The following is a 24595-nucleotide window of genomic DNA, read 5'->3' as shown; positions in this document are numbered from 1 at the left end:
AACTGGGTGGGAGTGGCTTGCCAGCCATGTGACCGGGTGGGCATGGCCAACTTGTAAAATGTGGTGAAACTCACTTAACAACACTCTTGCTTAGCAACCAAAATTTGGCTCAGGAACTCTGGCATTGAAGTGTGCAAGTCTTAAAGCTGTCAAGTTACAAGACCCTTGCACCCCTAACCCTTTAGAAAAAAAACCCCAGGGGTGTTCAAACTTGACCACTTTAAGACTTGTGGACTTCAACTCCCAGAATTCCTCCTCTTGCTCTTCATCTTGATGATGTGCGGACGGGCGGGGGGAGGGAGCTGGAACTGGTTCTAAACGGCACTGTAGATTTATGGAACCTCTTCTATAGAAGAGGTTAGAACTGGCAGGAACCACCCCTGGTATGGTTTTAAATATAGTCTTCACAGAAGGATGAACAGACACACTCAGGATCTCAAAGTGATTTGCAGAGAGAAAGTCAAATATCAGTATCTGGCCAGACAGGGCGTAGTTTGTTAAGTAAAATAATACTGCTTGTATGCTAATTTTAATTATGATCTACTGTAGCTCCTGATAAAATTCAAATGAGGCTTTTTCCTGTATTTAACTGTATGACTTCAATAGTTTGTATATAGTTAAGAGAAAGAAAACATGAAGAAGCTAGTCAAATTATATTTGACTTGATTTCTTGCTTATGCTTGTTTCTGTTGATACCTAAAAGGACAGAGGCACTTTTGCACTTAGAATAACCTATTTGTTTTTAAATTATAGTACTTTGATAGTATTTGAGCAACCAGGTTTTTTTTTTAAATTATAGTCAGTTACCCAAAGTGAATTTGAAGTCTGAAGTCAGTAATAATTTCAACATCAAACAGTGATCAAATGGTGTACAGTATAAACCTTTAAAGGAAAAGTTGGGGAAATCCCAGAAAATTCTGAGTTGGGATATATTCCATAGGAACGCCCCAATAATAGATGCCAGTGGTGAATACAAGTTCTTTTCCTTGCTTTGATTTCATTCATGGGAATACAGTAGAGAAGACTAATCTGAGTAGGATTAGGATTCTGTGTTAATCACCACTCCTGAATCAGGACAAGGACATTTATTTATGTTGCCAAGCACTTCAACTTCAAAGTGCTTTGACATAGTTGCCAAACTATGACAAATGTATTCCTGCAGGGAATTAAATACTTATGTAAAGTTGCAGAACAGCGTAATACACCTTTTGTCTCTGAAAGGAAGAAAGCAATAAGGTTTGTAACCTATTGCACATATATAATTGCAAAAATGTGCCTTACATGAGGAATTTCAGAGCACTGAAAATTTTTAGTTAGGGCCATGGATCACCAACATATTAATCAAACACTCAATTTAAAAAAAAATCTTGGAACACTTAACAGATTACAAATTGAATATGTGCCAGCAATGTGATCTCACTGTACAAAAAGGCAAACTAGTTTTAGCCTGCATTAGCAGTTGTATAATTTTCAAATTAAATCCAGTTTGTTCTCTATAGATGAGATATTGCCTCCATTTATGTGCTGAGTTATGGGCACCACATTTTAAGAAGGATTCAAAGAAATTAAAGAAATTCAAAGAAGGGTGGTAGAAATTATAATGGGACTAGAAACAAGTTCACTAAAGAGAGATTAAGAGTGCTGGGCATATTTAGTCTTGAGAAAAACTCCAGAGGAAGGACTAAGTGTTCTTCAAATAATTGAAAGAATGTTACATAGACTTATTTTCTCTTGCTCCAAAGTACAGGAATTCTGGTCCAGAACAAGGAATAATGGATCTACGTTACAGGGAAACAGATTCTAACAGAATGTTAAGGGGCGGGAAAGTTCCTAATACAGGTAGTCCTCAACTTACAAGACTTCATTTAGTGACTGTTCAAAGTTACAGTGGCACTGAAAAAGGTGACTTATGACCATTTTTCACAGTTAAAATCTTTGCCGCATTCCTATGATCAAATGAAAGTTTAAATGCTTGGCAACTTGTTCATACCTATGACTGTTGCCATATCCCGGGGTCATCTGATTACCTTTTGCGACCTTCTGACAAGCAAAGACAATGGGGAAGCTAGATTCATTTAACAACCAGGTTAATAACTTATCAACTGCAGGGAGATACTTAACAACTGTGGCAAGAAAGGTTGCAAAATGGGGCACAACTCACTTAACAAATGTCTCACTTAACAATATAAATTTTGGGCTCAATTGTGATGACAGGTCCAGGACTACATGTTCTAAGAACAATTCACCAGTGTACAAACAATTGATGGACAAAAATGTACTGGACTTCCCTTCATTGGATTCATTCAAGTGGATCTATCTATCTAGAGAGCATCTATTCTGAGAGGCTGCTTTAATTTCTTTACTGATCAGAGAGGTAGATTCCGTTCCCTTAATGCCCTCTTTCAATTCTGTGAGCCTAAGATTCTAGTTTAATCTGCGATCATCTTCCTAGTAACATTTAAAATTCACCCAAAATTCATCTTCCTAGTAACATTTAAAATTCACCCAAGAAACTGCACAATTAAAAAAAAAGTTTCATAAGGGAAATCTTTTTTTTCTTTGGCATTTTAATATGAAGAGAGTTTTCACTCAAACCATTAATAAATATAATGTCTGATGGCCTTGTATTTATTCCCCTATGCCAACGTTTCCCATTAATTTAAAATGAACATCTTACTTACACTCCACTAATCACATTTATGGATTGTGTCCTTAATCCATATCCGGTATCCTTCAAATTGGAAATAATCCCTAATACATTTATACTGGAACCTTTACTGCCAAAGTCTTTTTCAGTGTACATTATCATGTGAGGGTGCATCAGATCCTGAAGAAAGAAAAATGAAACGAAAATAAACAGAGAAATGAAGACATAAATTTACTGTTTATCATATAAGAACATTTCCCTCTCACGCACATTATTGTTGCCTTGTATTTAGATGTTGTAGGAACTGCAACAGAGACTGAGACAGTGTAAAGTGGAAATCAAGAGTAAGAGGTATACATAAAGAAGAAAATTGGAAGATTTTAAAATGGATTTTTTTTCCTTTTCTAGTTTTGTGCGCACGCGCAGACCTTTTTTGCGTGCCGAACCGGCAATAATGCCGGCAGGAACCCACCCCTGCTTCACCTATCTCAGTGTCCTCTGCATACACTGGAACTTCAGTGCCCAAAACTAAAACCAAAAGTTAGCAGGTCCAATAGCCAACATATCTGGAGAACAGCAGATTGGATACAAGCGCACTCAATTGTTAATGGCACATTTCCTCTGAAATCCATGTAGATGCTCCAAAGTCTGTGAGGACAAAGTTGCCTTGCAGTTAAAAGAATCGCTGTGAAGAGCACCACGAACCAATCTCACAGGAAAAACTAATTTCAATGACCTGTGCAGATGCTGCCTTAGCACTTCCAGTGCTTCAGGTAATCTGGATGCTGACTAAAATACACATCTGAGCACAGATAGTTTGCTACAGGCATTTCTCTGTTTAGCCTTGTAATGCAGGAAGTGGTGCACTGGCAAACCCTCCCCTTCTTTCCTGTACACTACATCATTACATTGGAGTTGTTGTCCTGGCTCTCAACAATTTGCTGATGGGTCCATTATGTCATGTACCTGTCAGAGCCTGAATCCATGGGGGAGATGGAGCTGTGGCCAATGGAGACTGAGGGGGTGGCTTCGTTGGAATGGTGGGATGAGCAGGACGAGGCAGCCCCAGGCCCCTCAGGCAGGGAGGAATAGGGGCAGGACAATTAAGAGAGGGCAGGCAGTGGAGATGAAGAGCGATGGAGCTCAGGCAATGAGCAAGGACCGCCCCCTCCTGATCCCCGAGTATGAAAAATGGAGCAGAGGCAGGAACAGCTCAGGCCAACCCAAAGACTTGGGAGGACAGCACCCTGCCCCTTTCACAAGGCACACCTGGGGCCTGAGATTTATGGAGATGCTGTGGGGAAGGGCATTTGTGGAGTTTTGTGTGCTGCTGCCAATGTTTGGAGTTTCCTGGACTTCTTGCCTTATTCCTTGCTTCCCGAACTATTTGCCTTGTTCCTTTGCTTTCTAGACTCATTGACTTATTCCTTTGCCCCACTGGATTCCTTGCTTTGAAGATGTTGTGCTAACAGCGTTTTGCTGGACTACTTGCAGCCAGAGGTTCTGGAGGTGTGTGTGTGTGTGTGTGAGAGAGAGAGAGCGCACTTTGCTCTGGGACTTGCCATAAATGTGGGAGTGTTTGGTAGAAAGTTGGAGCAATAAAGAGGAGTTTTGAACTATCAGCTGACTATGTTGCCTCTGTGCCTTGTCCCAGGACATCACATATGATAATAAATACAAAGAATGGGTAGAAAGCTCTACTTCCCTATTAAATAAGAAGGAAAGAAAGAAAGGCCTGTTTGATTCTGGTGCGCTCTGAATGGCTGTTCCTTCTACCTTCTCCTTACTTCAGATTAGCCTCAAGCTCTGATTGATTTTCACCTCTGCAGTTTTAACTATCTTGTTTCTCTGTTTTCAGAGAATACTTAAACTACTATCATCAATCCTACTTTCTTTACTTCCCTTGGGTTGTACAAGACAAATATACATTGGTTCTTTGCACATCTGTCTGTGTAGCCTGGCATTTCATCAGAGTCACGGGCAGCTCAGATAAGTAAGCAATGCCACAAATCATGCAGATACCCAGAATAACACAGGGATGAGGCTCAGGTAGATATACAGTAAGTAATACACTGGACTACTGTTCACATCATGCCAGAAACCAAGATTTCTAGCAATGATATTGGGGTAGTTGGAAGGCGCAGCCCAAACCAACAGGAAGGAAACATATAGGAAAGCTCATAGCATTGCTTTTCAGGTTTATATTTCAGATTCAAATACACCTTTTCATCCCTAATACAGTTTCATGAATGAATCATCCAACTAGTTCATGATCCAGCAAATGACTCACTCTCTTACACACATACTTTTTTCCATCTTATCTTTACTGAGCTGCATAAGCACAATGTCAAGGAGACTGTAAGGAAGGAAAAATTGTTCTGCAAACAATGAAAAGGGTACATTGCATTTCTTTAATGATATGCCAAGATTATATATTCTTACCCCTAGAACAGGCCACAGTGATTGCAACTGTTCATCATAACCACCCCAGTCCGTCCATTCCTGGTATTCACCTTCTTCCAGTAAATACTGATGTCCTTCAAATTCTGGCTTCTCATAAGCAACCCAGCTACAAACAGTGAACAAACATTGAAAACTCAAAAACAAAGCATGACTGTTAAAATGTCATCTTGAAAGGACCAAAAAAAATGGAGCATAAGATAAACTGAACTAACATTTTAAATTAAGGCAAATTTTTGACACTGTGTAAATCCCCTTCTGTAACAAATGGTAGTATATTGTCCAATTTTATTCAGTTTTAGCTAATTTTTAAATCAGATTGGTAGGAAAAAATAATAATAAGATTCATATAACTTCAAAAAACCCCAATCACTATGTTTTATTACTAGCATTATCCTACTGTGTGGCATTTATGTTTACTTAATAGTGATGATAATTCATTCATTTCATTTGAACATATTTTGGATACACCTAGTCCTGCACTATTTGCCATAATATTAAGACAATTTTCAGAAAAATATGCTCTCAAAGTTTGTACAATATTAATAAGTAAATAAGGAAAACATGAAGTTTTTTACTATTACAAATGCTTCACTGACTTGTTCAGATTGATATTTTAACATCTTTAGACGTTATGGTGTCTCCTAATCTTCCAGTTTAATAACTAATACTATGTTACTGTTTCCACAACTGTTATGAGTAATATCACAGGGGCTTTAAAGTACTGTTTCCTTAATCTGCACTTTAGGATGTAATTTCTAGTTCCAGAAAGGCACGAGGCGGTAAAGTTTCAACTTCCTAAACACTTCTGCCTTTTAGAGGGTTTTAAAGATTTTCTAAATCTTTTCCAAATACTTATGCCTTTAATGTGACACAAACATTTTAATGCCGGCTCTCTGATTTATGGCCTGGATACAATCAGCCACATTATTTGCGATATAACCATCTTAAATCCCATTAAATCAGTGGGCGTAGTTAAATATTATTTAATCTGGATCCATGTGTGGTGTGTGTGTGGTGTGTGTGTGTGTGTGTGTGTGTGTGTGTCTCCACTGTTCCTGAATGAGCCTTTCTTTTGGACTATATAATAAAGCTGTAGATTCTAATTATATTCTTTCATAAACATACATGCTGTGAGCATGGTCCATCTAGCATCTTCCTAAATCATATATTTGTAAGAATTATATCTCACTTTATGTACACAGCACTCACACCTCCATTTTTTCTACCAACAGTCAAGAGAGAGTAATTGGCCCATAATTAACAGTTAAGTTTTTGTAGCTGAAAGTCCTACTCCAACACTTAACCATGACACTACATTCACTCTCAATGCGACTTTCTCTGCCTCTACCCTCCAGGGGATGTAAAATAAGATGTTAGCATTTTTTCCCTTATACCTACATTCCTCCCTTCACTTTTATAGATCCTATTGATGTGAGCAGCTCATTTTCCAACTCTTCAGATTCTTCAGTTCTGTCTCCTTCCTTAGCAAGAGCTGTTAATTCTGAATCCAGTTCTATATGTCTTCCTTCAAAGAATGGCTTTTCATAAACAATTACCTTAAACAAAATAGTTTATGGTTAGAAATTTGCTTTTTTATAAAAGTTCAAAATGCTTTCACATATATTACAGCAGAATTCCTCAAAAACACCTTGTGAGCAGCAGCCAGCATTATCATTTCAGTTTCAGAACAGATAACAAAAAGACAAGAGCAAGATATAAGACATTATGTTTGTTTGTTTGTAACTAATATAACATTTAAATCTGTGGCACCTCACCCATAGCTCTTCTCTCCAGTCACCAAAAGCTAATGTGAATATATGATATACCCGTTATGGCAAACCTGTGGCATGCATGCCAGTGGGGGGGCACACAGAGCCGTCTCCGCTGGCATGTGGGTCGTCGCCCCAGGTCAGATCTCCATGGTGTTTCTTTCGTGAGCTTCTGTTACACTGAAAACGATGAAACAGAAGCTCACAAAAGAAGATCTTACCTCTTGCCGCACTGCCAGTGTTGGAATGCCCCGCCTCCCGCTGGCCAGCTGGTCTTCAGTTCTGTGCTGTGCATGCGTATATGTCTGTGCATACGCACACGTTCACGCCTGTCCACACATGCGCACTCACACCTTTCTGTGTAAGGGCATGCACATACTTGCAGTTTGGGCACTTGGTGTCTAACAGGTTCGCCATCACTGTGATATGCCAACAAAATCAGAGCCATCTGAAACCCGCTAAAGGAAGACGTTCACCAGAGAAACAGATTTCTTTTTCTTTTATACCCATACCTTCAAACCTTTTCCAGAGTGTCAGGTGAACAAAGTTGTCAACATTGCACCTAAAGTTACAGATTTGGAGACACTATCTAAGGCAATATTTCTCAATCTCAGCACCTTTCAGATGTGTGGACTTAATTCCTAGAATTTCCCCAACAACCATGCTGGCTGGGGAATTCTGGGGAATTGAAGTCCATACATCGGAAAGTTGCTGAGGTTGAGAAACATTGTTATAAGGGTATCCCAGAAACCATAATTTGTCAGGATATAAATAAATAACATAGATAATCAGTGGCATGAATGATTGGTATATGAATATAAACTCTTCTGGAAAAAGTGATTATTACAACATCATTATAGTTTAAATATAATGACCCACATTCAATAAACAATGCAGCCGCGCGAGCGATCATGGGTGCACCTCGATTCACCCACGTAACACCTATCCTCCGCGAGCTGCACTGGCTGCCTGTTGATCTCCGGATTCGCTTCAAGGTGCTAGTTGTCACCTACAAAGCCCTTCATGGTATTGGATCTGGGTACTTGAGAGACCGCCTACTGCCAATTACCTCCACTAGACCAATAAGATCCCACAGACTAGGCCTCCTCCGAATTCCATCAGCCGCCCAGTGTCGACTGGCGACTACTCACAGCCTTCTCTGTGGCTGCTCCGACCCTCTGGAACGAACTCCCCGTGGAGATTCGTACCCTCACCACCCTCCAGGCCTTCCGCATAGCCCTTAAAACCTGGCTGTTCCGACAGGCCTGGGGCTAAAGACTTGCAGCCCCACTTCGAATGGTATGATTGTTGTGTTTTTTAACTGTGTATGGTCTTTATATTTTGTAACTTTGTTTGTTTTTTCCCCTCCCCTGAATTGTGAGCCGCCCTGAGTCCCTTTCAGGGAAAAGGGTGGCATACAAATAAAGTAAATTCAAATTCAATTCAACAATACATATGTATATAACTATTTTACCTTTCGGCTTTTAGGATATTCAACCTTGCGTCCACCCTACAAAAATTGATGGGAAAATGTTAACTGGAATGTTACATAACTCAGATCGTTTTCAGTTAGCAGAACAATTCAAGTACCACCCACATTTTCCAATGAGTCAATAGAGAATCTATTCATAACAATGATCCAGTAATCAAATTTTAATTAAATACATGCAAATTTTACTACATTTAATAGTAAAGACCTAAAATAAAAGCTCAATAAAATGTCTGAGCTGCAATGATCCTCCAATGGAAAAAATATTTCCAATCCAATTATATGTTTACAAATTTTAAATTTCACAATTGAACTTGAAAAATAGGACAGATGAATAAATGAAGCTAAAACGATTCTTTCACTGTTACTGTCTTTTAGGTGTGTGTCTTGTATCTTCTTTTAATTGTCTCACCATTTTCAGGGGCTTCAAAGATCTAATATATGCCTCTTTTTTCTCCCAGCATGACAGATCAGGATATTCTCCTGGTTCCAACATTAAAGGGATTCCCTGATAACCAGGTTCTTCATAAAGTAGCCATCTAAAAATGAAAAACAGTATGATGTTTATAGGAAAATTCAAATTCAAAAAAGCCCAGAGAATAGATGATACTTAGAAGTCTCCTCTGACTACTGTCTAGATCAGGGGTGTCAAACTTGCAGCCCAAAGGCCGAATGCGTCACACGCTGGCCACGCCCATACCCGGCTTAGCAAAGGGGGGAAAGTCACACTATGTCATGTGATGATGGCATGACGATTCGGCTTTGACATCCCTGGTCTATATGGAAGATTGCATGGATAGAAATTCGAAGGGATTTACCTAGCAGTGAAACAAAGGTTGCTCATTAAAATGTTTATAGTCTGCATATTATCCAGCAGATCTTGTGCTATTATATAATAAAATCAAATCAATTTAAATCACACAATTTAAATACCTGGAGTATTTAAAGGATTAAAAAGTACAGTCAGTCTGGACACTGAGGCAGAAATATGAGGGGGAAAGGCTAAGTTATCACTATTAAATATTTTTGTTATATGATTTTTACAAAATTACTTAATAGTAAATGTTTAAACACAAATAAGTGGTAGCATCTAGCTAAGCTTGACTGATCTCAGTAAGACTGGTTAACACTTGGATGGGAGGCTACCAGGAAATCAAAAGACTGTAGTCTAGACTGCAAAGTTTTTTAAATAAAGGTGAAAGAAAAACAACATATCACTTATATGCTGTTGCTAAGAAAACTACAGAAACTGTTCTGGTGGTGAAGCTCATGCTAAAGGACAGGTTATACTTAGTTATAGGATTTTAAAGTGTCAGATTGGTTTCAATGAATAGCTATAATGAAATGCATATAAATGCTTTGCCAAGATATGTACGTGGCTTCATTTATATCCACCCCCACCAGAAGCATTCCCAATATACTCAGTAATGCTATGATTCATATTCATAATGCACTTTGCAAAATGATGAAACCTAATTTTGTTTTTTTATACTATCTCCAGAAGCTGACACTAGAATTAAAATCAATTATTGTATAATTAGACATTATACATTTGTCCTGTCTGAAAATTCAACAGCGAATAATCCTTTTTGTATCCTTGTCAGACAATTTTGAAAAATATTGCTGATAAAGGACTCCTTGAAGTCCTTTATACATGAACATGTATACAACCAAAGATCTCGTTCCAGCTTTTTTAATTCATGTTTTAGTTTATTAGATTTATATTATCTTTTTTTCAATCTGGCGTAAGATCTGCTTTCTATCAAGTTATTGTTATACTTCTAAATATTTCTTGTCTGCACATTTCTCTAGCATGCGAGAGCTATTTATCTAAGGCCATTCTTTATTTAGCAAAGTGCATACCTCCGCATAGTTTTATAAACATTAATGCCAAATTATTCTATTCTATTAGGCATACAATAGCTACAACCAAGATTTCACTCTAAATGCATTTATGCTCATAAGAAGACCAACGATCTATTAAATAGATAACAAAATATCTATCAGATACTGTATCATAAAATAAACTACCTATATGTTATATTCTGTTTTGTTATCAATGAATCACTCCTGAAATAGCTATCACTTCTTTAAAAAACCCTGAGGTATAAGATATGTAACAGATTCAGGGTTATCCAAGAACCACAGCTAATATACATATTCACATACTTACATGCCCCAATACACTTGAATAGAAGAAGTCTTCTGAGAAGACCCAAGTCGTGTTTCTTCAGTATCATCAAAATATGCATTTACTAAGCCTAATCCTCGTGGTTCTGTAAACAGGTCAATTCGGCAAATTCTATAATCCTGAAAATTTATAAAATTCAAATTAAGTAGGCATAGCCACATTGCTCTTACCTTGTCGGTTCTGATCTCACCTTAGAAACAAAAATGACTAATAGTATCTAAAAAATCATGTCCTGTTCATCTGACAGCTTGACTACTGCAATGTGTTTTATATGGGGTTGTCCTTGAAGACCACACAGAAGCTTCAGTTGATGCATAATGCAGTGAACGAACAGTGATGGGCATGCCTCTGCATGCAGATGTGACACTCTACTTCGTAAACTGCACTAGTTCCCAAAGTGCTTCTGGGTGCAATTCAAGTTGTTGATTACTACTTATAAAGCCCTACATAGCCCTGGGCCTGGTTATTTGAAGGACCACCTGTCTTCCTGGACAGCTCAATCTGACAGGGCTGGTGTGCTCTGGATGCCATCAATTAAATAATCTATTGGCATCCCTGAAACAAGTCATCTCTGTAACAGCAGCCTTCCTTCAAAATGAAGTTCCTTTCAAGATGTGAGTGGCCCCCACTCTATTTGTATTTTGTAGGGGCCTGAAGATGGGCTTCTTCCCTAAGTCTTTGGTGAGGATAATTACTGACCCCCTCTTTCTTTTCTTGGTCCCCCTCTAGGTTTGTTTTCTCCGTCATTTCTGTTGTTTTTAATTGGTTTTCTGGTTCTGTGTTGTTCCTTTTTGAAAATGGGACAATTTGTAATCCAACCCAGAGTACATATAAATAATTATAAATAATATTATTTCACTGAAAATATATGGAAATGAATCAAAATCAGAATCATACACATTAAATCATGTCTGAATGCCAATACATATGCACAACCATATCCCCTACTAAATTACAACACAGTGTTATCCAATCCCATCCAACCGGCAAAGTACATATTTCATAAATACTGATCTTACAATGATGATAAAGATATACAACTGCATTTCTCTGTATTTTAGGGCGTGTTTCAACTGTACCTAAATGTTTCTCTTGCTATACATATTGAAATCACTTCAAAGTGATTCAGAAAACTAACTTTTTCATAATAAGATTCTCTTTGATAGGATATAGAATTTTTCCATGTGAAAATTAAAGGAAAAGAATGATATAATTAGTCTACACAATTTATCATAGCTGATATATGTAGTCTATCTTATGTCCTTCCAATTTCCGTCTTAATTCATTATATTTATTTAACCATAAAGACTAAAGGAGTGCAGGAGCCGACTGGTTAAGATGAAACAGTTATCAACCGCAAGTTTGACAGTTTGAAACCAAGCACTGCATGACGGAATAAACTTATGTTACTTGCCCCAGCAACTGCGAACATAACAGTTCAAAAACATGCAAATTCAAGTAGATAAATAGGTACCACTTTGGTGGGAAAGTAAGAGTATTCCTTGTGCTTTTGGCATATAGTCATGCTGGTTATATGACCATGGAAGCAACTTTGGACAAAACTGGTTCTTTGGTGGTGAATCTCTACCGCCCGCTAGAATTGGATATGACTGGTGGGGAAATCTTTGTCTTTTTAAAAAAGACTATTGAGATGCCATTTAATCTTTACAGAAAAGGCCGAAGAAGCATTTAGATATGGGTTAATATACACTGTGGCTATTTTTAAAATCCCACCACACCAAACGCTGATCACATAGGTTTATATCACTTATTTCTCTTGCTTCCACCTTGAGAATATTACACTATTACATATGCACAAGATTCATGTATAATTTTGCATTACTAGAGTAAATCTGAGCAGCATTGGGTAGAATTACAAATAAAATCAAATTGTGGTTATTATAATTTTACTCCTTACTTGCCTTTACTACATGCCTGATTGAACCAATTGTAATAGGCTCGGGAGTTTTGCATGTATCTTCATTGTCAAATGCTTCTTCCCCCCAAAGATTTGAAAATTCCAATTCTCCTTCTTCCATTGGAATAGAAACTCCTTCAAAATTTGGTTTCTCATACAGAATCCAGCTACAATACAGGAGGGAAAATTAAACTGTTGACATGCTTCAAATATCTATTAGTTCCTACTGACTATTGCTTTACAATTTTGAAAAAGGGAATTTAGTATTTTTAAAATACTAGAGCAAAATTACTATAAAAAGTAACAAATGTGTGGTTTAAAGATTGGTGTATTTCTACTTAAATGGGTGGCTCATCCGATGATGAACTAGTAATAGCAATAGCACTTAGACTTATATACCGCTTCCCAGTGCTTTATAGTCCTCTCTGAGTGGTTTACAGAGTCAGCATATTGCCCCCAACTATCTGGGTCCTCATTTTACCCACCTTGGAAAGGTGGAAGGTTGAGTCAACCTTGAGATGGTCAGGATTGAACTCCTGGCTGAATTACCCTAAGATACTGCATTCTAACCATTGCACCATCACAAGTCCAACTAGGAAACTTAGGTCATGCAAATAACCTAATGTATGAAGTTATTTGCATGAATAACTTCATACATTCCTAATTCAATCCTAGGCTGTGTGTGTTCATTATACAATAGATATGGGGGGTACACTTGTGGGAGGCTGAGTGGTGGTGGTGGAAACAGAAGTTAAGGAAGAACTGTTGTTCTACCAATAGACAAATAAAACCCAAATATCCTTCATGTATATTTCTGCTTCATTTTTAAAACCAACAAAAATCACAGTAACTTTCTATACATTCTCTATATTATGAAACTCTTTCGCTCTATCCCCAAATGGACACAGTTCTATGCTTAAATCTTCCAAGATTCTTGTGCTCCTTGACATTAATGCATAGAACATGACTCATCTACAAGTTTTTATCTAGAAGAGCAGCAATAGTGTTGAATTAATCTCTTTTATGTGGTTAAAAAAGTAATCAATTAACATAGAATGACTAGTACTATGCATAAGCATGCCTACTAAAATAATCAAGTATTGAAACAAACTGAGAGCAAATCCTCTCAAACAATCCTGCTATGTAACAATAAACCCATATAATTTACCACAAAGCAGTTGAGTGAAAAGGTGACTAAAAGTAACATCCTACTTTCTCCAGCATACGAGTATTAACTTGCTTGACATAAAGGCAACAATCATTAAGAGAGAAGATCTTGCTAGCGCTTGAAGGAGAGCGATGCCATTTTCAAGAGATCAGAATGAAGATCAAGAAGATAGGCTGGGAAATAGAAAATAGATATCCAGAAGTAATTCCAAATAAGGACAGAAGTCAAAGCAAGCCAAATATCAGGTGCCAGAAAGTACAGAGCTTAAATTTTAATGCGAAAATTTAAAAAAGTGAAGTAAATAAGCTCCTCAATTGTGTCAAAAGCCACATAGTTAGTTAGTAAATTAAAAACAAACAAGTAAACAAGCGAGCAAGCAAGCAAGCTGTAAAAAAGTATCGAATGCAAGGCTATCCTGTACTACAAACAGGCGAAAAGGAAGGTGACAGGATAATACTGCATCTCATATATTAGATTTTATTAATGTCATCATGTTTACTTGTAATTGCTAATTACTTTAGGAATTTAGCAGTAATTATGGACAGGAGTTTATGTCAAGAAGTCACTTGTGCAATTTGGAATCAGCATTGCAATCTTGTGATCTCATAATGTTGGAGCTCATTAGCAGCTCTTTTGTCATGGTGCCTTACCACCTTGTTATACTACATAAAGGGTATATTACAGCTCCCATACAATGCCAGCATTTCCTTAATTCTCCCAATGGTATCAGTTTTAGGCTATCAATGTGCAGGAACTATGAATCGGACTAGCTCATTGGATATGATGTTACTAGAATCTGATACAAGTATTGCTCTTTTATACTCCTTTTCTCTGCAGAGCATAACTGAACACCTGCTCAATATATAATAGCAGGATGCTTGTTAGGTTTTGTGAATTTCACATACAATGAATTTATCAAACAAGATGTTTGAAAAAGGAGATGTAGGATACTATCATGACAGAACAAAGGAAAGATACTAACAATTGTTCAAAACAATTGAAAACAATTAAATGCTCATTCATAGGCTGCTATGGATTTTTTAAAAATCTTCTACAAAGCCAAACTTAATTATTTCTATTCTATACTTTTATTATGCAGGCATCATTTTATAAGAATTATAAATGATAAAAATCTTGAATATTTGAATTCTATCACTTTAAATTAAAATCTAATTCCAGATACAAACATGATAGTAATGTCTTCCTGCTTCAAACCAAGCTCTTTTGCTTTAGGTTAAAAAAAAAATCTTATTTCTGTGACATTCCTGAGCTTCATTAGTTGCGTTCTCTCTATCCTTGGCTTTACGAAGACCTTGATAGTAACAGCAATTCTGCCATAGGAAATAAATCATTATTTGATAAATGCAATAAGCAAGTTCTCTCCAACTTTCTGTTAAGAGGTCCAGGAAAGATCTTTAAGAAAGTTCAGCATTTAATAATATTTAAAGCTAGATTTCTGGTTATTTTTTCCAAGGCACAAACTAGTACTCATTTGACAGAAATCAGGCAGCAGCTTTTAAAAAAGAAGTTACTTAAAAATTATAGGCAAAGCTTTTAAAACATCAAAGAAAGAAAACAAGAATATATAAGCAAAGCTAACAATAAAGGTTCTATAAACATTATACACGTTATGACACTTTTAAACATGTCTTAGAAATAGTTCAGAGAAAACTTGTTTTGGCAAGCTCAGCTAGAAAACAGGCATGCGGCCAACCCGAAAATTTGCCGAAGAAATAAAGAACATAGAAAGGGGAATAAGCAGCAGAGTGGCAGGATACACAACTAAGGAAAAAAGTAGGAGAGTAGACACTTTTATTCTTACCATCCTCGGATAACTTTAACTAAAATCACAGGGGACAATTTCCAAGAGGTGCAATCCAACACATCATGAAAAACTTCAAAACTATTTTCAGGGGCATCTGATTTATTGCAAATCACCACCTGTATTTTTTTTTTAAAAAAGAAATTCAGTCTCATTTAATCTAATGAGAAAATTACAATAAAACAACAAGCATCAATGAAGGAAAGCTGCCTTACCTTTCCAGGTCTAGGATTAGTTTTATTCTGGGTTTTTCCTGAAAATGTCTATGGAAAGCAAAAGGGAATAAACAGTAAGAAGAAATCAAGCATGACATTGGTATGTTCTACTTTCACAACAGTCCTACACTGAGCTCATAAATCCAAACTGCTTTTGCAGAAATGGGTATGGAGACACTCATGATATGGATATTTGTCTTTTTCTATGCTTTACTTTGGGGAATGGGTATATAACATATCTTTTCCACAGTGCAAAGAAATATTTTTAACCACTTCAGACAGTAATCTTAAAAAAAAATAGAAATATTTATGATATATTTTTAGTGTTAAAAATGCTGGGATCCTCCTGCGCTTCCTGGCATGTACAAGCCAGATTCCCAATGATATTACCTTTGGAGCATTCCAAGATTGGGATTTGTCAGTGAGAAGAAGCCCACTATGAGCTGGGTGATCCTGTCCTGATTGTTTCTTGTACAGAAACTTACAAAGAGTTTTTAATCTTGGAAGACACTAGAAAACAATTTATGCGCTCTGGGATTACCTCAATGACCATAGGATTCACCACTGGAATTTGCATTCTGAACATTTCAAAATTGTTAGTATTTCTCAATATGATGGAATAAACCTTCTTACCTAATATGGATACATCCCTAATTTACATATTTTAAAGTATAACTGTTCCTACATCAGACTACAAAAAATTGATCAAATGCAGATATATATACTAAACATATTTTCAATTTACCCATAAAGGCCTATTTTAATGCAAGTTTCCAAGAATGATCTTGGAAAAAGAGGTTAAAAGAGGACTGTGCTCGAAGTATACATCTTTATTAGCTATCTCTCTTCTGTTATTCTGTGGAAGCAATTTGTTTTATATTAATACAGTTCATCCGATTGACCGCACTGTGTGGAACAATTAGTACTGTGAAGATAGGGTTAAAAGTTCTGAGAGATCAGTACAAAGAACCATTTAAATTTAATTAATTATAAATTAAAATAGTTTTTAAATAAGTTCTAAATATTGATTAAAGACGTGGAATTACTGTGATTAGTATTGTCAGTGAGATTGCTGTCAATCTCATGGTATGTGCAATAAATGATTAATACAATCAAGGAATGGAAGTTTAAATTCATGAGGCAGATTTTTTTCTGGACTTGACAGTATTTATGGAAAGCACAGATGATGGCACTATGGCCACTAGTACCTTTTTACCACCTTAAGCTATTATACTTATTTAAAGAATATCATCTTAACTACTTGAACAACAGATATGTATAGACATTCATACACGTATATCTAAGAAATTGTGGGCTTATACTATTGGGATATGTTATTCTAATCTGGGCCAATTAAACAGATTATTGTGCCATTTCCTGGTTCAATTTTAAATATTATTAAAAGGGAAAGCAATGTGGTAGATGTGTCTTTGAAAGGAGATGGTGTGATGAACTACACTGAAATGGCAATTTCTCAGGAAGAAGGAAGCACATTCCAAGCTGGTGTGGTTGTGGGTGTGAGATAAGAGTCAACACAGTCCAGAACTGGATCAAAGGTAGACGAAGAGAGTTAGGATAGCCACTCCCTAGAATCTACCAGGTTACATCCATTAGAGTGTGAGTAGTATTCATTTAGTCTGGCAAGATTCTGGCAGTCTTTAGGGGTAGTCAGATTCTAGGTACTAGGACTAAAGCTCCCTTGCAAGGGACACAATACTGACTTCTTCCATCTTGCTATTCGGTCACAAAACTGGAGCTTTGGAAGGGGCCATTTAGATTAATTCCCTGTACAATACAGGAATGGAATGTGAATGAAAACATGCCTGAAAAATCTTATCTCCACATTCTCTTGCATCTGTGTTGACTCCAATTCACTTCAATCTTTTGTTATGGTCAAAGACCGGAATCAAAATTAAAACATTACAACAGAACAGAACACAACTCTCAGTTGAACTCTCCTTACGGTGAGGAAATGTTTTCCAATACTCAGTCAGAATGGATCTTCTAATTTTAATCCATTATTCATGTTCTGCATTCTGAGGCAATAGAAAGTTGACCTCCTTCTGTTTCATAACCCTTCAAGTATTTGAATAGTACTATCAAATAGTTCCTTCCTCCTGTCCACTAGTTTCCTTTTTTCAAGGATAACCATTCCCTGTTCTCTAAGTCTCTCCTCAAAGATTATCTTTATTGTTTTTCTCTGAACCTGTGATTTTTCTACATCCTTGTTGCAGTATCATGTCCCACCCAAAATAAAGTAGGACTGTAAAACATTGCTTTCAGTGTAAATAACTTCCAAATGCAGCTGAAAACTGCATTGTTTTGTTGCAATTAGATAATTATCTTTGTAATCAACTACTATTTTAAGATATTTTTCATCAGTACTATTGTCAAACTATGTCCCATTATACCTGCGCTTGTGTCTAATCTAATCTATAAGTAAATACTTGCACATATGTCAAATTTTATTTTACCCTTATATAGGTATAATTTTAAGTATTCTTGGCAGTATCATTTTTCCTTAAGGAGATTAGCAAAAATTTACCAAGACCTCCCCCGACCCCAGAATAACAATTCTGCAAGTAGTTTGGGCTATTTTATTGTGATATGCATAATCACAACATACTGCTAAACCACCTTTTTTTTTTTGATACAAAGAAAATAGCAATGACATTTTTATGTGTGTGTTGAAGGAAGGAAAAACCATTTTTTATCAATCCAAATGGTCATTTTCAATATTCTTATAGCAACACACACTGCTAATTTTAGTTGTTTTTAAAAGTTCACTGAGGTGAAAGAAGAAAAACATGAAGTCAAAAATTTACTTCACTACGCAGATATTTTCAAAAAGTCTAGATAGATTGCATTCAACCCACCTCAATAGGTAAGAATTCATTTGATTCGCACTGACCAGGTTTCAACCAGTTTGGAAAACTGTTTTCAAGGCTTCCAAAATTTGGCATTTGTAAAATTCTCTCTTTTTTTGCATCATCAGTTTGTAAATATTTATCCATATAGTTTGGTGCTTTGAAACCCGGAAGAGGCTAAACAGAAAATAAAGCAAATGATTGGCTGCAGGGGAAACATATTTCAGGTAACATATATTTCAGATAACATACACATATAAAATAACATTCAATAATGTGACATATAAAATATATTTCAGATAAAATGTATTTCAAATAACATTATAAATAAAAAAATTACCTCGGATATCTGAGTTACGTCAAATATTAGAGGAGGAATTCCTGGGGAAGTGGAGCTCTTCTGAGATGCAAAAGATGTTGTGATTGTGTTTACAGTGGTTACAGATGGTGTAAATGTTTTTTCTTTAGTTACGGGAGCTAGCAGACTGGAGAAGATGGTGCTATTTTCAAGTCGAGACCTCTTGATGTCACTGTCTGTGCTGTCCTTGGTCTCTTTCCCATTCATTTCCTGCATGAGAGCTGAATCTACTCTACTGGGTAACTTCAGGGACTGGAGAAGGAGGCTGTTCTCAGTAGAGGCTCGCTTAGGTCTAATCCTAGCATCAGTCTCTAGGCTTTGCAATTTTAACTGGACAGATGGAGTTAGATCTTGTGATCTGTCTCTCTTGATTCCCAATCCCACGGTAAATATATTAGGGTCAAATATTTTCTCTAAATTGTCCTCATGAATTGGAGGCATTGCAAAGTGAGGGGCAGGAGGCTTTGGAAGCTTCTGCTTTTTCTTTTTTTGAGGTATACAAACAGAACTATCTAGATTTTTAAGTGTTTCTGTAAACTTGGCCATATCTGAAGGAGAGTCACAAATGCCATCAGTGCTGCTGCCTTCAGAAACATTACAACCACTGCTTTGGTTTTCTTGCCCGCTGTTATTTTGTTCAAATTCTTGGTTGTCCTCCAAAACTGTATTAATCACCTTTTGATCTTCATTTTCAAACTGAGAAATCTGGTTTAATTCTGATTTTTTGGGTGTCAGATCAGGCTGCGGCAAAGATTTAGCATTATTATTGGGAACATCATGATATGAGCTGAAGGAAAATGTCTCTTCACTTTCAGGAGATAAGGATGTGGCATTTGTACTCCAATTATTTGTTTCTATTACTTCATTCTGCGCTATAGACGAAAGATTATCTAGGTCTTTGTCCTTGACCAATTCTGTATCAATTTTTGCAAAAGTGAAATCATTCATTTCATTACCATCTACTTTGTCATTCTCATTAACTTGACATTTAACAACTTTTCCAAGTTCTTCATTTTTCCTAACATCCTCACGTATAATGTTTGCCACAATCTTTCCCGGTGCCTTAATGTTTGTGTCTGAAGAGATTTCTTTTACTTTGGTGCCATTTTGCACTAATTTCTGACGATGGTTTCCTTTATTTGTTATTTTGTTAGTCTGTTCACTTTCAGTTTGCTGTCGTCCGAACTTCAACTTTGCTCTGCCAACAAATGTATTTGATACAGAACCTCTTTTTGAAGCAGGAGCATCAGCAGATTGATGTTGATTGTTTTGCTTGCTTTCAAACATGGATATTTTATTGGCAATGCTGAAGTTAAGTTTAACTTTGTCTGTAGAATCTTGCTCATTTTCCGTATTTTCCAGGGTTTTTGAAGCTTTAAGGTTTAATTCAATATTCTTTGGTTTAGCTGGCCTATAAAAAATAAAGTAATAAAAACTAATAAAAATAATAAAAATATTTAAGTAACATTTACTTGAAGAGGATTTTTTTTCTAATTTATGAAACATATATGTCTATGTCTGTTTAGGAATTATTTCCAAATAAACACATAACAACTTGTACTACATATTGCACTGACATACTTTTTAGAATTATAATCTTTTTTTCCAAAAGCAGAATCCTAAATAAGTCTCCTAAAAAGTACTTCCCATTGACTTATTGAATTTAATATGCATAAAAATATACAAAATGGCAGTCTAATAATTTAAAGGAATAGTAAAATGAAACTAATTGTGAGAGAGCCTGTGACAAATTTTTCAATATAGCATCAGAAAAAGACATACAAGAAATGTAATTTTTTTAGCCACATAAATTAGCAGAACATTAGTTTCTTAGCAACTTACTCCTTTCTTTTTAGTATCAAGTCATATGCTTTAGTGCATCAAAAATTAGATTTACTATTGGAAGCTTTCATTGTTTCTTTCTGTGAACTCATTAAGTCCAAATATGTTCTCCATTTTCACTTGGAAAAGTTCTCTCTCCCTCCCTCCCTCTCTCTTTCTCTCCCTCTCTCTCCCCCTCCCTCCCTCCCTCCGGATTTTTTTTAAAATCAATTTTTGATCATATATTTCATTTCTTGATAATGCTCCTGACATGCACGTTTGTGTGTGTGTGTGTGTGTGTGTGTGTGTATGTATGTATATATATATATGTATGTATGTATGTATGTATGTATGTATGTATGTATGCCCCCACACACACACTATAAGAGAGGGGGGTGAGAATGACATGTATTTGAGATCTACATGATTTTTTAGAAAGCTACCACAAATTATATACACACAAACATACATTTGACATTTATTCAAAAATATCTTTCTAACCTTTATTTTGTCAACTTATAAAGCTTTACATTAACTTATTTCACTTTGTCCTTTAAATACTAAGGCTTATTAATGAAACCGAGAATTGAGGATTCAGGTGCTTTTACACATTGCTATGACTCGTTAAATTCAAGTATTGTGTACACTTAGTAGAGGAGATGAAAAGTTTCTAATTTAGAGATATATAAACTGAATCAAACCACTATGTTCATTTACTAATTCAGACCCAAAGGTTTTTTTAAAAAAAATAAAGCTGAAAATTACCACTGTCACTTTCTCTGGTACAATCTTGCAAAAATTAATTTGTCAACAATTAGATGGGAAATGTTTAAGTCCTTCATACTTGCAATTTTTATAAATTCCTAAAGGGAACATCTTGGAATAATTATAGTGTCAATAAATTCAAAGAGTTAGAATGGGATGTCAAATTTAAGGAACATTGTTTAAAGAAAATTATAAAAGAACAGAATATCCTTTGAAAGATGTTGAAGCTAAATTTTTGTTCTATTATAATGAAGCAAAGTGAAGGAAGCCAATTCTTGAACCATTTAAAGCTCTCGGTGCCTACAGCAATAATTCATATTCTTTGCTGGAAACTATATCAATGGATGTGTCAGAACTGGAAAGCAATGCAAACTGATTGCAGTTGATTGCTCACCTGAGGATCATGAAAATGACACTAATATCTTCCTGTTCAGAATATTTACATAGAAATACATTCCATTGATTTCAACATAATTTATTTCAAAGTAGGGCTTGGATTTTTCTAGCCTAATAATACTTACTCAGAAGTGCTGCCAGTTTTAGTCTTAAGAAAATATATTTGCAATTCCAAGTGTGTTGTACACATTTAGTTCAATTTCAGTGAACTTAAATTAAATGTAAATGAATTTAATTTTTATTATGGCTACATAAAGCATTCAAAGGGAAACTTCACAACATGTATCGGCACAAATAAAACATCCCTCCTTATATTGATGAAGTAGTCACATCTCTTGGAAAGCTCCCCATACTTTCTCCAAGGCATTTTTCAGGTTGCATGTATGTACATGCCATGACAATATTTCACCTGGAACTGCTGACTAAACAAGACTGCTGTGCATGCAAACATATGCGAACATAACCTTGGAAAAATTGTGAAGTTTGAAGGTGAGCCTTCCATAGGTCATGGCGACCACAATGCTTTGAAAGAAAGTTTCCCTAATAGCAGACTTTGTGAAATGTTTCTTTTGATACTTCATACAGCCCTAATTTATGGTGCAGTTTTGTAATTAAGTGCTAAGATGTTTTGGTATGTTTAAAGGGTTCAACCACAAAACTGTGTTCGACTAAAGGGCGCTCGACGAAACCGCGTAGCTGATGTCATCACAGCGCGACAACAGCACGGAGAAAAAAGCACGCTGTAAACACTAAACCTAAAATTAACCCCTAAACCTAAACCTAACCCCCCTAAACCTAATCCTAACCCTAACCCTTAACCTAACCCTAAACCTAACCCTTAACCTAACCCTAACCCTAAACCTAACCCTTAACCTAACCCTAACCCTTAACCTAACCCTAAACCTAACCCTAAACCTAACCCTTACCTTAACTTGAATCGGCTTGCTTTCAAAGCACTATTTAAAGCGCCCTTCTTTCTCCGCGCTCGCTGTTGTCGCCCTGTTGATGATGTCAGCGACGCGGTTTAATCGGGTGCGCTTTAGTCGAGCGCGGTTTTGTCGTGCCACGTGTTTAAAGAAGCTTATTTTATATATTTCTACATGAAATGTAAATATGGACCAAACTTACTATTTTGGATATACAGTACTTATTAAGAAGAGTAGCTAGATTTCCCTCTCTTTATATGCTTAAGACCAGAGATTAAAGATAGTGTATGTCAATTTATATAAAGTATTACTGTAATTATCTTCCCAGGTTCAGAGAATGTACAAAACCAAAATGAATTAAGCATATACATTGTACGGCCAATTTATGCTGCTATCATTATTCTTTGTATCATGCAAATTCAAATTTTAATTTCTATACAATGTTATACTTTTGTGAGCAAAGTTTATAGACAGGCCTCCCACAGATAATTAATTAATTAAATGAGATGATTGGACCTGGCTGTTCCGACAGGCCTGGGGCTAAAGAGCTGTTGCCCCCGTCTCGAATGGTATGACTGTTGTGAGTTTTAAATTATATATTGTTATTGTTATGCTTGCTGTTTTTTTTTAAAATCTCTTGTCTGTATCCCCCTTCCCCGGTTCGAGTTGTGAGCCGCCCTGAGTCTCCTTCAGGGGAAAAGGGCGGCATATAAATTTAATAAACTGAACTGAACTGACCTAATCTACTACTGAAATCACCATATCAGAGTGCACAGCTATAAGTTTTTTTAAAGAGCAGCTATGCTTCCTCTCTCCCTCCTAAATCAAATTTAAACCATAATATATTCTACTTCTCAAAATGTGTGTATGGATTCAAAATAAAACATCAAGTTTAATTAGCAAGCTTAAGTGAATTTTCAGATGCAAATTAAACCTGGAAGAGAAGGTGGGTACATTATTCTCTTATAAATCATACAACTGTACCTGAAAAAATATCATGGATTCTCTTATCCTATCTTGAAGAGATTTCATGTAAATTAATATGGTCACAAAAGCTATGTTTTTAAAACATTGTTCTGGGAAGCCACCTCCATTTACATTTTTTCGTTTTTATCAGAAACACTGCTTCAGAACATTGCATATTCGTAAATTTCACTTGAACTGTATCTTTCAAGATACAACTCCATGTGGTAAAGTTTCATTCATAATTTATAAACTGAATAGAATCTGTGCAGTTGCTTGGGCAACTGGTACACACACACACACACACACACACACACACACATATAATGTATAAAATCTGCATTTGAACTTGTACCATTTATGTATAAATTGGCACTAGACTTCCTCTCCAAATGCAAAATTTATCAAATCATCTGACACAGAGACAAGTTGTTCTTGAGCCTGAAAATAACACTAACTTGTAATGATGGTTTGGAGACCACACAAGTACACTCTGTATTCAAACTATAATATGCTTAATATAAATGGAAAGAAGGTTGTAACTGTCCAAAACTAGATTTCTGCCAACTATTTAAGAAAATCTGCTATCTTTAATTAATGACAAGATCCAACTGTTCCATAATATTATTATTCTGGTTTTAGAAAAAGGAACTTCACTAGAACTTGCAGCTGAGACAGAGAGGATAATGGCAGTAGAGAGAAAGACAGAGGAGCTCTGAATGGAATTGTCTCTTCAGTAGATGGAGGGAAGGGGAAATTTTAGAGAGGGAGACAGTCAGGGAAACATTTAAGAAGCTTTAACTACTCCCAATCAGCT

The 24595-nt window shown here is 36.1% G+C and overlaps 1 protein-coding gene across 1 annotated transcript in view; it reads right to left on the bottom strand.

The window, feature by feature from the left end:
- Nucleotides 1–24595, bottom strand: part of CRYBG1 (crystallin beta-gamma domain containing 1) — a 120259-nt gene that overhangs the window by 16269 nt on the left and 79395 nt on the right. The window contains exons 4-14 of the mRNA XM_032214799.1: nt 18890–20318; nt 18559–18726; nt 15683–15730; nt 15468–15586; nt 12482–12644; nt 10542–10678; nt 8781–8907; nt 8354–8389; nt 6509–6666; nt 5090–5216; nt 2682–2827 (exon numbers count right to left, since the gene is read on the bottom strand). Coding sequence (XP_032070690.1) covers nt 2682–2827; nt 5090–5216; nt 6509–6666; nt 8354–8389; nt 8781–8907; nt 10542–10678; nt 12482–12644; nt 15468–15586; nt 15683–15730; nt 18559–18726; nt 18890–20318 — 2658 coding nt within the window. The remainder of the gene's footprint in view (nt 1–2681; nt 2828–5089; nt 5217–6508; nt 6667–8353; nt 8390–8780; nt 8908–10541; nt 10679–12481; nt 12645–15467; nt 15587–15682; nt 15731–18558; nt 18727–18889; nt 20319–24595) is intronic.

The sequence above is a fragment of the Thamnophis elegans genome, chromosome 4, assembly GCF_009769535.1.
Source record: "Thamnophis elegans isolate rThaEle1 chromosome 4, rThaEle1.pri, whole genome shotgun sequence".
Taxonomy (NCBI): Eukaryota; Metazoa; Chordata; class Lepidosauria; order Squamata; family Colubridae; genus Thamnophis; species Thamnophis elegans.
Note: the sequence above shows the minus strand (reverse complement) of the source record. Positions and strands in the feature narration are given on the sequence as shown.